Genomic DNA, 12,861 nt, shown 5'->3' on the forward strand with positions numbered 1-12,861 from the left:
TTCCTTGCGGACGTTAAACGAGCGTAAAATAAGCTTGGATCTTAAAATTACTGAAATTCTTAAACGAGCCTTGTTTGTTTTTCAACGTGAAATAGCAGAACAATTGAATAATATGGTAGTTCGTGTGAGACTCTTAATCCCTTGACCTACAATGTCATGTCATCTTCGTAACGAAAATTTTCAATTGAATTTGAGAAATCCGAGTGTCATGTATATCTTTTAAATATAAATTAATCATTACTTTTCTATTATCAATTGTTAACCTTTGGTGTAAACGGAGACGTAAAATAAGCAACAAAATTTTTTCTTTTTGTATTAAATTCTTAACGATAAAGTAGTTGTTCCGATCACAGTTAAAAAATAAATCATAGGGCAAGGAGTTAACACGTTCGCGGACATGAATGCCATAACATTCAGTTTCATTGTGATGCGAAATTACATGAATGCTATAACATTCAAATTTATAAACCATTATCACATATTTCATTTTATGTAGCCTTAATTTCTTCAAATTTATTATGCACTTTAACCCTCGGAGTACTGTATTCACGTTTTTTCTATTCTTGCAGCCCATTAAAATTTTTACTGTCCGCGATCGTGTTAACGGTATCGCTGAAACTTATACAAACGACATTAAATGTGCGAAAGGCAGAATGTTACATTTGAAATGCAAAATTATTTTACGGTCCTATAAATAAGACTATAACACGATAGTCGATGATTACCGATTAGAAAATTACTTAATATTTTTTATTTAAATGGCGCTTACCGGTAATATCTGCATCTTTTGCTTTGAACATCGCATTAGTAAGTTTTCGACGTACGTTTAACCCTTCCCGGTGGAAGTCCGGGCATGACCCAGCAGGGCATTTTTACCGTTAAAGACGAGAGCCGGTTATCTCCCGGCTCAAACGTCCGACTCTCGTATCAACTGAGTTCTTTTTTCAACTACTTTATCGTCACTATTAAATAAATAAGAAAATATAAACGATAAATATGTTATTTTATTATCGACTAATCGGGTAACCCACTCTCGGAGTGCTCCGATTAATTTTATTAACCTCTTCCAACTCTACAGTTTTCTACTAGAAATACTCGGCACATTTTGTGTTGAAATATAGACACGTTTCGAAACTGCCTCAACGAGAAATCACGTAAATTAAGAAAGGAAGCTGTTCTACCTTAATATTTCAGAATTAATGAAAACTGAAGGAAACAATTGCTATTCCTTAAAGTGTTGTTTGTATATACTTTTGATTAGTTACGTGTAAGCATATTGGCGAACGGCAAATTGACCTGTTAACAACGAAGTGTATACTCGTAAAACATAGGGTGAATGCATCTATAATATATTCTAACGAGAAACTAAAGCAAAACAAAGAAGAATTACATGTCTATCTAAAAATCTAAATAACTGATCATTTTAAAATGACGCACATACTCGTCAAATGCAGTTAATCGATTAACATCGAAAACGGGGCCAAAAAAGATGAAAGCTAATCAATTAGATCTCCATTCCTCAGCAACCTGTGTTTAACTTTTATTTCCGCCAAAATACTCAGTTTCGAAAACAAGGAAGAACCAGAAGATAACACTTCCACTTGCAATCGCAAGTCTCTAGACGCGCGAATCGAACGCGCTATCCACTTATCGTCGACGCGTTCGATTTACTATCACTTTCAATTGAACCAGACAAGCGGCAGCGGCGACAACATTCATGGCCAGGAGCTACTGCGAATTGAGAGGTTAAAGTACCGTCCCGACTTCAACGGGGAACACTTAAAAGGCAGCCATTGTATGCAATCGAATCACGTTCGCTTAACGATTGCGCCGCAAGGTCGTCGCGAACGGATTTAAAACATAAAAAAAGAGAGATATTCCGCGTAACCCCTTCGGAATGTACGAGGCGTGGCCTTGAACTGTTACAGACTTACGAATCCTCGAAAAATGTAATATTAAGTCATTCGATTGAATCGCATTATTATTATTATTGCACGTTCGTTTAGTTGAACGTCACCGCATTGGGTAGCATTATTTATAACATAAAAATGTTTTTACGTAATTCTCGTTTAATTGAGTGAACTATAGTAATTCAATTCGGTTGGGGCTCATCGGTGATCCCCATGGCATTCAACGTGTTAAAAATTTCGGTGAAAAGAATCGAACATAGGTTTAGGAGTTATTTATTTATTTTTATTTGAAGCTTAATTGAAACTCTCAGCAGAGAACTGTAAAGCTATACTTGAAATTTACATAAAATATAACAATTATCTTGTTATAGAATACCATGGAATGCAATAAATTAAGCGTATAACATTATACTTTCAGATTATATTTAAAAACAAATTTATTTATAAGAATATTTCGCCCGTAGAGCAATAATCTAATTTATCTGGGGATATAATTTGCATTTACACAATTTATCTAATAGTTCAACTCTCTGAGTATTTAGTAACTGACACTGTCAAACTACTCACGAGTAAGATCTCGCGTATCATAATCACAATTGCATTTGGGAGTGTTAAAAATATTTAACCGTGCAAGAGACGCAGAAAGTTATTTATTTTACTTTCGATTCATTTCGTCTGAGGAAGTTCGTCCGGGTTTTCTGATAATGAGAATAGAACATTTTTCGTGGGGATGAAAGTCGAGTTTAGAAATTATTGTCCCTTGTTAGAAATGACGACGGTTCGATTAAATTGCAAATGTTATCGGACCGACAGAAAGATCAAGGACCTTCGTCAGCGGAGATCGCGCTTAATCATCACATAAACGCAGCGATCTTGAATTGGAGTAATGAGATACGAAGTTCACATACTCTGACCGTATGTCGTTTATCTTCGATTTTTAATTCGCCAGTTATCTCGATTATTTATCGTTACGTATTTTTTTTTTTTTTTTTTTGGTAGGTTACATTTATTCATATAAACACTGATTGTGTATAAAAACACGTTTGATCGACGACATTTACATACGATTGTTTGTAGCAGTACGGAATGCTATCGTGTTATCGTCCAGATTCGTTTAATTGCTGACGATTCTCTGTAAATTTATACAATTAAACTTTTCTTTCGCTATCTCTTATCGTTCGCAATATAATTCACGATAAAGAAAAATTTGCATTTTTGTCAAGGGGTGGTTCAATAAATTTATTTGCATGCTTAACCGTCTACCGGCAATATGGATCATTTATGGTCCCGTCGAAAATTTCATTATTTAGATTCTCCAAAACGGAGAAGTTAGACTGCTTGAATCTATCACCTAAAAAATTTTGTACCTATACAGACTAGGCATCTTAAATGCTGTTCTTCGTGGTTACTTCAATTTCAAGTTTTAAGAGGATAAAATAATTTTTGTTCCTTTAATGGTCCATATGCCGTCCATGTTAGTTTTTTTTTTAATTATAAATGTTGGATATTTATTTTATTTATTATTCAAATTTCCCATGAACGCTTAAAAATTGGCGATTTAATCATCACGGTGTCGCGTTGATACTTATGCATGATATGATTAATGTGACCATATGACATGAATCGAACACGAAAATTAATCGGTGAATTAACGAAGCATCAGCGATTCGTAAGTAAAAACCTGTTTTTTGCTCGGTCACGATAACGTCAGACTATGCTTCACCTGGAAAAAAAAGATAGGCGAAAGTTGAGGAATCGAGGATAGTATTAATTATAATAGTAATTACCAGGATGGAAGTATTTTTGGATTAAATGGATCTCCAAAAAGTTAAAAAATCCAAAAATCTGAAAATTTGAGAGTCTAAATAATTTGGAAAGTCTAAAAGTCCAAGGATCTGGGTAAATGAAGTGTTTAAAATCTGTTGATTTAATTCGGTAGTCTGAGTATTTGATACTTCAAGATTTTGAGTTTTTGAGCTTCCGAAATGTGTATGCGTTGAGATTGTTGAATTCTGAACTTCAAAAGTTTTGTTTGATATTATTAATCACTTGTCCTATAATATCGTGTTAAACTCGCGATGAATATTTTAAACTGAATTTGATAAATCTAAATGTTATTTAGTTTTATGAAATAGAAATTAGATATTACTTTCTTATTAACAATCATTAACCTTTAGAGTAAACCTGTTCATAGAATCAGTATCAAATACTTTTGTTTTGTTTGAAGTTCAAGGTGTTGAACTTAAATTAGTTTTATCGAACACAGTTGCAAAAAAAAAATAGTAGGACGAGGAGTTAAGCATGCCGTTTATATGCCAATATGTAAGTGTTAACAAAAATATTCCATCTATCGGGTATTTGTTCCGTTAATCAAACATTGGGGACATGATTTACAAAATGACCGTATCGAGAGCTATGTTTCTAGAAGTATACTAATCATTGCGTGTAATTAACGACCTTCAACCTTTAATTTCGCTATCGTGTGGTTATAGCTGTCAGTTAAGAGATTACCCCGCGGAACATGCAATTTATTACATTATATCTGGTTTCCACAATATTGAAATACGTAACGACCTATTCGCCAATTACATTTCTCGTGGTGTGGTTTTGTTCGATTAGGTATCTCGATTATCGCACTTTGCTTAGCGTGATGACACTTCTCCGATGACGCAGATGGACTTTTCGTAATATCGCATGTAATTCTGCATGAACGATTACTTCGAAAACAGCATTGAGCATGCAAATTAAACAGCATCAATAAAAAGTATCTATTATGCGCTATACATTAACGACACGCTAATTAATTACTAATTATCCTATCTGATACATACGAGAAGTATATTGAAGCATTTAAAACTGGTTTCATTATTGCTGTTGAATTCATTATTAATATTATTGATATTATTAACATTGTTTAGATACTATTCTTGTTGTTAACATATCACTACTTTCTCAAATAGCAGTTATTTTTTCACTTCATAAGTCTAACATACATTGGCAATCTTTGCCAGTATTATTATTACTCTTGTAGAAGTGGATTGTCCTATCGTTCATATTCCGTACCTGCCAGACTATTAATATTTCAACTATTAACATTCACCTTCTATTTTTGTTACTGGTATACTATTAACACGTAAGACAATAATTTCACTATAGTTCACTCTGCTACCAGTAACAGAATAATCATTTTTTCTAACAGAATTCCACTTATTAGTAGCTGAACTATGCCTCTTAGAAGTACCTATTACCGTATCTATTGTTGGTTCTCAGTAATCGATCTCGTTGCCGTTTCATTGAACCGGTCCTAATGTCGATCATAATCCCAGCGAATTCGCGATTAATCGAATTGATTCACTGTCTATACTATTCCGATTCCTTTAATGGCAGAAAGCATGCGAAGTGTACCGGTGCGTACCACGAAATGACAGGATAGTGAGGCGACTATTCACACGCCTAATTACGTGCAGCTATTTATTAAGGTTGAAAACGAATGTAGCACGTTATAATTTCATCTCGGAACGCGCGAATGTTGATCGTATCCGTTCCAGAAACGAGAGTTTACGGTCCGCCGTGATTAAAGTTACGGCCAGCAATTTTTTCCGGCCATTCATTCCTTCGACAATTCACGGTTCACGGACACGCGTTGCACCTTGCGCGTTGTTGCCCAACCTTCGTTGGAAGTTTAAGCCGGTTTAGCTGATTATTACGACACGGATACGCCAGCGTCGTAGCGGTTTCCAGATTTAACGAGTGCCACTTTTCATGCAACTTCCAGATCTTGCTCCCATTCTTCGCCATACAGTTACGAGATCTATCTATCGATCGGTGTGTCGAATAAATCACTTAATTCGTCTACCGGTAAAAACTACTTATGCGAATTCAATTCAATTTTTCTCATCACGAAGAAATGGCAAGGTTTCGTGTTATGACGAGTATACTCGTCAAACACAGAATATGTGTCGCTGTTATAGTATAGAATTAAGTTTTAATAAAATGACTGTTTTAATTTCTAATTTTATCACTAACATTTATTTATTTATTTAACATAAACTAAAACTATTTCAATGTATATTGTTTAGCCCTTTGCACTCCGAACAATTTTTAATATAACCTTTCAGCAACTCCGATACAGTTTTAATATGAGCTATCAGCTACGAGCCTGCCTCTGTAAACGATTTAAGACCCTGCTTTGTCATTAAAAAAGTGCGTATACATTTTAAAGTTATGTTTGACTAAAAACGATGTTATAAATTTATCTTACAATGTCGCCGTCACGGCGACAACGGAGTGCAAAGGGTTAAAATTGTTAATATTACAAAAAGAAATTATAAAAATCCAATTAAACAAATAAACATTCATCAAATGGCACGTATTTGAAAATTTGCGTCAAAAACTACAATGAACGTTTAATATCACTTTTTATAACAGGTTGACGAAATCTGTGAAAGTTAAGAGCAGAATTAAAATTCACAACCTTTTTATAATATTTTGGCACAGTAAAATTTCTGATTCCTAGACTTCAATTTTCCGATTTTTTCCATCCGACACAAACACTGTGCGACACATCAAATCTCTGCATAAGCCGAGAGCCTTGGCAAGGTCGATTACCACGTAGGGTCATCTAACGAATTTTGTGCGATCATCACGGTTTGATCATTACGTGATTGTAATTCGCAATAAACAACGTCTTGTCTGCATGATGTTTTTTTTTCTTTTTTTCCATGAAAGACGCGACGCGTGCTGCAATTATGCAATAGACGTGACCTGTCCGAGGAAGGAAACGGTGCGTCCACGTGGCTGGCGAAGAGAAAAAGGAGAGGAGGTGGACAAGCCGATGCTAGACATGCCTCTTCAGTCGTGAATCACGGTCAGAAGGAAAACACCGTTTCCCCGTGTACGAGAGACCATCTCGCCATCGCGATCACCGCGGTAAGAAGATGACCACCACATCGCCGAACCACTGTTCACCGTCACGGTCGTCGCTCAGCTGTTGCCAGACCGATCAGACTAGCCACGACGATGTGCACAATGTCGCGATCGTATCGAAGGAAAACTACTATTTCCAGGAGAAACACTCGTTTCCAAAGAGGCCGGAAGTGGACCTAGTGTTCCACAACCTCCGGTACACAGTCACCAGCTGGACTATCCGTGACATCAGGCCCAGTGAGTACATTTTTCGTAGAAATTGGTATAGGCTAAAGGCAGTGTTCAATATCGAACACCATAGTATTTCGGGAAATAAATAGCTTATTGTGTTAGTTACCACAGGACACAATTCATTGGTAATGGAAAACAATCATATTAACACGTTGAACGCTGTACGATTTCAGAGAGCAAACTACACAAAATGGAAAAAGTACAATATTAAATCATTTGACTGAATTGGCTTATTATAATTGCACGTTCATCAAACTGAATGTCACCGCAATGGGGAGTATTATTTATAATATAGAAATGTTTGCGAATAATCATCGTTTAATTGAGTGAATTATAGTAATTCGATTTGCTTGGGGATCACCGGTGACCCCCATGGCATTCAACGTGTTAATAGTTGGACAGAAGTGTGTCATTGTATGGAAAGTATTTTTGTGTATGGCAGAGTTCTTGATATAGATAGGCTAAAGAATTTTACTTTTCATTGTTTTATCGTTCAACATGTTTGTTCTTCACTATTCAAAAGCAATTTGACACAAATTTATTTTCTTCTTAGAATAATTGGTGTTTTCCTAGCGGAATACATGGAAAGCTAATATGATAAATACACGTTCCATATTGGGTGCACATTCGTTGTTAATGTTATATAATATTATGTTATATTGTTATTTTATGGAAGCAATTGTAGAAATGTAGTGGTTCCGGTGTATTATTCATATATCCAACGTATAGTAGAAAACAAAAGGAAAAAAAAATATTTCATAAATATTTTGGAAGTAGAGTTCACTAGGTGCATTCGTCTTGCGTTTGACGAATACACGCTTCATTTTTTGATTTTATTGCGAGCAAAACGAGAGATTTTTCAAACTAATTCCGCAATTTACATGTTAAATCTCTTCCATGAATCAATGTGTACGAAAACAGGCGTATTCGCAGTGATATAACATCGCCGAAAAAAATTCTATTTGCTATCGTCGTCGTTCAATGAAATAAATGAAATAACTACGTAAATCCTTTCGTTTCACGTAACTAAAGGTTATCCGCGAACAACGATCGCAGGCAGCTTTTTCCTGTGACGACATAAACTTCCGAAAGGTTACACAAGTTCAGTCATAGGTCAGTGTTCGGCTGGAGAGCAGTGCGGGCTCGCGATTCCCTCGCCGTGACTTTTAGCGTATTGAATGTCACTCGTGACGTTGGGAGAAAGCGGATGAAGTGGTCCTGTGAGCGGTGAAGAAAGTTTTAAACGGAGAAAGCGGCCGACCGTTTTCAGGAGACTTTTATTCATTAGAAACCGACGGGAGGAATAGTCGAGCGCGGCCGCCAACTCTTCTCGTTCATCGCCGCTTACAATTAGTATCGTTAGGTGGAAGAAGCTTGAGTAACTTGGGGGTACCAACCCTTTGCATTCGACGATATTTCTCGTTATAAACATTCATTATTTTCTGATGATAAAATCGATGATATTTTTTGCGACTAATGTAAACGAAGATTTTACATATATTGAGGGATGAAATCGTTTTATTTTGATGTTTAATGTGTTGGTATGTACATATCAGAGAATATAATATTGAATTAAAAATTTTATCATTGTGCCGTGTCAAATCGAATGGCGACTGATAAATCTTAGATGAACCTGATACTATATAATTTATGTTCCCACTGATTTTTCAAGTGAAAACTAGCATATTATCATTATTTCATTTGAAAATAATGTCATTACTGATGGTACATTAAATTACGGCTCATTATCATTAGAGGTGTGAACACAATATGTATAAAAAAACTTCGATAAAGTGAAACTAGATCTGCGCGACACGAGAATTCGATTTTCCGTCTCCAACGACACCGACGATTCATTATCGCGACTGGTCACGCATAAATACTTACGTGACACGCATAAATTTGTCACCGACGGTTTTTCCGCGGACAGATGCCAATTATTAATTAACCGCGACTCTTTATCTTATACAGCTGATCATCCTGATAAGTACGTTCTCGCGAGGAAAAACTTTGAACTTGAAAACTTTGATTTCCATGGAACGTTGGAATGTCGCGGTGTTCATAGAAGTGACGTAGCAACCGTATTCATTGCTTCCCGGAAATTTACTGTGACGGGGCGACATCAACCCTTCGTGTTTTTCACTAACCTTTTGACGTCACCGTTGTATCGAAGCAGATCTTCTATGAATGATTCAACCTTTTCCTTTTTTTTCTTTTTTTTTTAATAAAAGACTCACCGTCTTTAATGTCTTCAGTGAATTATACCTGCAAAAGAAATGACTCTTTCCGTATTCTTCGTTTATGAAAAAGTGTTACTGCTGATATCTTCACGCTTACAGAAACAACTGCTCCCATTTGACTGTTTATGAAGTTCGTAAAAAGCTTCGCTTGTTAAGCGAACCTGAACACAGAATTATCGTGGGATTCTTTTCTTTTCCTAGTAAATTATTAGCGAGAAAGTAGTTTCATCGGGCGCAGTCGTGAAAGAAGTTATAGGGCGAGAAGCTAAGGATTCATTTCACTCGGTGAAAGCTTCTGTCGACAAAAGAAAAGGGAATTATTTCTCGTACAATCCAAGCACCGACGAAGTTCTATTAACATAATTGTTGCGACTTCTTTGAAAAGTGTGCATTTACCTAAAATGTGTCGCAAAAAGTTAACAATAACGAGTACACATACTCGTCAAATATTAAAAATTAAGTTTTAATGAAATGACTATTTTATTTTTTAATTTTATTGCTAACGTTTATTTATTCACGTCACTTAAACGTGTATAGAATATGAAATATGAAAGAAAAAAGGTCATGAAAAATCAATTACTTTGAAAAGTGATTATGTAGTTACATAGTTTAATCTGTTGCTGTAGAATGATACTAAGTGAAGCAAGGTATAATACATAACGGCACTTCCTAAGTCGAACATCCATATGTTGGTTCTAGAACAACTACATACTTTGTTCACGCTATACACAATGTTTTTATAATAATTATCTGTACTTTTTATTTATTTGTTTTATTTGGTCTTGGTCTCCGAATATTCAGAACATTTTGAAATTTATATTTAACACGTTCCGTGCCGGACCATTTTTTTAAGACTTTCCCTTCAGGCCGTATGGAGCGTATACGACCCACATTTTTACAATCAATTAAAATTAAATAATCGCAGTATACATAATATTAAAATACCTATCTTTAACTGTACAATAAATTTTTAAAATGTTCTTCGTTTTTCAATGAGAATTCATTTTCGGTCTGAACGGAAAATTCAGCGTGGGTCGTATACGCCCCACGCGGCACGAAACGTGTTAATATATTTTAGTTTTCACTGAAATATAAATTGCAAATTATAACTACTTTTTATTGGTGACAAGTATACTTGTCAGAAACAGCTAACTGGTTAACACGTTACCGACCAGTATCGCTACCTTTGCCCAGTACCAGGTAGTGTCTGTCGAACGGGTACAAAAAAAGTACAATGAAACTCCGAGAATTCTGGTGATTGGCTATAAGCTCTAAAACATAAAACCCGAGAATCCCCTTGACCCGTCCGCAATATATTAAAATCTGAATTTTCATGATCGGCGAATATTTCCATCGTCGAGTGACTCGAAAATATGATTTCTCGCACGGTCTAAGGATTTACAAAGTTTCTTCCGTATTTGAAGTTTCGTTTCCAGCAAATATTTTTCTTGCTGTCGAGCGACTCCTCACGATCGGTTTTCGGCATTGGCCAAGTGGACGAAAGTACATACTTTACCGCTCATATATTATTCAAACGTCTCCAGCGGACATGCGATTACTCATGCCGCAAGTATTCCGTGCGATATTCTAAACGGTTAAAGATAAATCGCGTGTTTCGTCGCCACGGGTGTTACGCGAAACAGTAGTAGAGTCGCCCTAACCCACATTCAAGCATTTTGGTAATAATTCGATATTTATAAAGATATTTAACATTTAATTATCACCATTTCTTTTCTAATGAACCTCTATTTGTCACTATCTTTAAAATATTTTACTCTTTATTGAAACAGAAGGACAAAACAATATTGATCCTAGACACATTTTAACTTTTGGCACAGTAAAGTACATATTTAAGCATCTCTTGAAATTGTGATAATTAAATGTTAATTATCTTCATAAATACCGAGTTTTCACAAAAATGGCCAAATACGGATCGGCATATTTTTGCTCTAAATTCGTTGAAAAAAAAGGTTTTACCGAAATGGATGATTCACTCACTGTAATCGTCTTATTGTTAGTCGGCTGCATCCGTTCTCAGCGATTTCTTGCATTATTCATGTGTTAACAATGGAAAATGTACGTCACCGGCGTGACGGCAACACGACACAGGAAAAAGCAATAATCGAGGCACCGTGATTCGCAGCAATCAAATACGTGATCGATTACACGTGTAAGTATACAGGTATTTATTTCGACTTTTTTCCCTGAACAGAAGTTTCTCAGAGCCGCTCGTCCTTTGAATACGAATCAGGAAAGCGTTTATAATCGTTATCTTCAGTTTTCCAGAAGGGAAATAAAATTTGTAACTTCGAATATTTTAATTTAAAATTTTCAGCTTTAATTTATTATATTGTTGCGCTAGGTGGGTCCAGGGGTTCTCACCCGCGACATAATTATCTACTCAACGTTCTTTTTGCAGTTCTATTTACAATTCTTTACAAATGTTGTACAATATAGTCTTTGGTTCGATACGTCCTTTCTTGTTCACGTTCGCTCGAAGACTGCTCGCTTGTCTTCGTTTACTCTGACCAACTCCTTAGCGACCAGTTTATTTCAACCGCCTTCAGGTCCTAAGGGTTGGTTCAGCCGTGCGTGCTGGAGGGACGAGTTCGATACATCGGAACCTCGTCAGTTCGATGTATCGCAGCAATATAGTAAATTTACAGCTGCTTTTTTGCGTTTGATTATTTGAATCTGAATAAGGACACATCAAGTATTCTCATATTTTGAAAATGTACATGTGTCAAAACGATGATTACTGTGAAGCAGGAGTTACGATTAATATCTTTGAATGTATTTGAAAAAGTGAGGGTCTAGGTAAACATCTAATTACATCATGCAATAGAATAGACTCTCTTATAAGAAACACTAAGAAAGCGTACGAGTTTTGTTTATAATTCGATTCATAACCGAGATAATGGTGAAACGTGCAGCGGCGACAATGGTGCTCAATGTGATGAGTAGCCATTATTATCGCCCTTTATATAATAAAAAAAATAAATGATACATAATATTAATAAATTAAACAAATAAAAGTTTGAAAAATTACAGCATATAATTAAAACTATTTTTAATTGGAAATTTATAGAAAAACATAAAATAAAATAAAAATATGCAGAAAAATATGATACTTGGAGAATTTGTCTTATACTTATTTTATATGTATAAAGTAAATTTGTTTTTACATTTTTTAAATAAATATTTATATAGAAATAAGTTAGAGTATAGTGTAATCTAAAACGGCGCATTGGGCCAACGTCAAATTATTCATCAGTTATTCAGTTTTCTTATCCTCCGTTCTAATAATGCTGATTCGACTACATACATGGTTACTACGTAACAGATTCGTTTATTTCTGCAAGCACAGCGGAAAATAGTTAACGAAACGTATCGGCGATATGCAACTAATGTCGCAATGAAGTGCGCGACTGTTAAAGTGTTAGTTCTTCGCGCTCGAAGGCATTTTAATCTTGAATATCCAACAACTGGAAGCCACTTACAAACAAGTCTGATTAAAGTTAACCATATCCTGTGTGGGTTTTCACGCGACTGAT

The 12,861-nt window shown here is 35.4% G+C and overlaps 1 protein-coding gene across 2 annotated transcripts in view; it reads left to right on the forward strand.

Moving 5' to 3' along the window:
- LOC116424369 (ATP-binding cassette subfamily G member 4) overlaps positions 1 to 12,861 on the forward strand; it is a 50,143-nt gene that overhangs the window by 11,409 nt on the left and 25,873 nt on the right. The window contains exon 2 of one of the 2 annotated variants that reach the window (XM_031970669.2): positions 6,639 to 7,073. The exons of the other annotated variant lie outside the window; for it this stretch is intronic. Within the exon in view, the coding sequence (XP_031826529.1) occupies positions 6,848 to 7,073 (226 nt within the window). The 5' untranslated portion in view covers positions 6,639 to 6,847. The remainder of the gene's footprint in view (positions 1 to 6,638; positions 7,074 to 12,861) is intronic. 2 annotated transcript variants of the gene reach the window in all.

This window comes from Nomia melanderi, chromosome 7 (assembly GCF_051020985.1).
Source record: "Nomia melanderi isolate GNS246 chromosome 7, iyNomMela1, whole genome shotgun sequence".
Lineage (NCBI taxonomy): Eukaryota > Metazoa > Arthropoda > Insecta > Hymenoptera > Halictidae > Nomia > Nomia melanderi.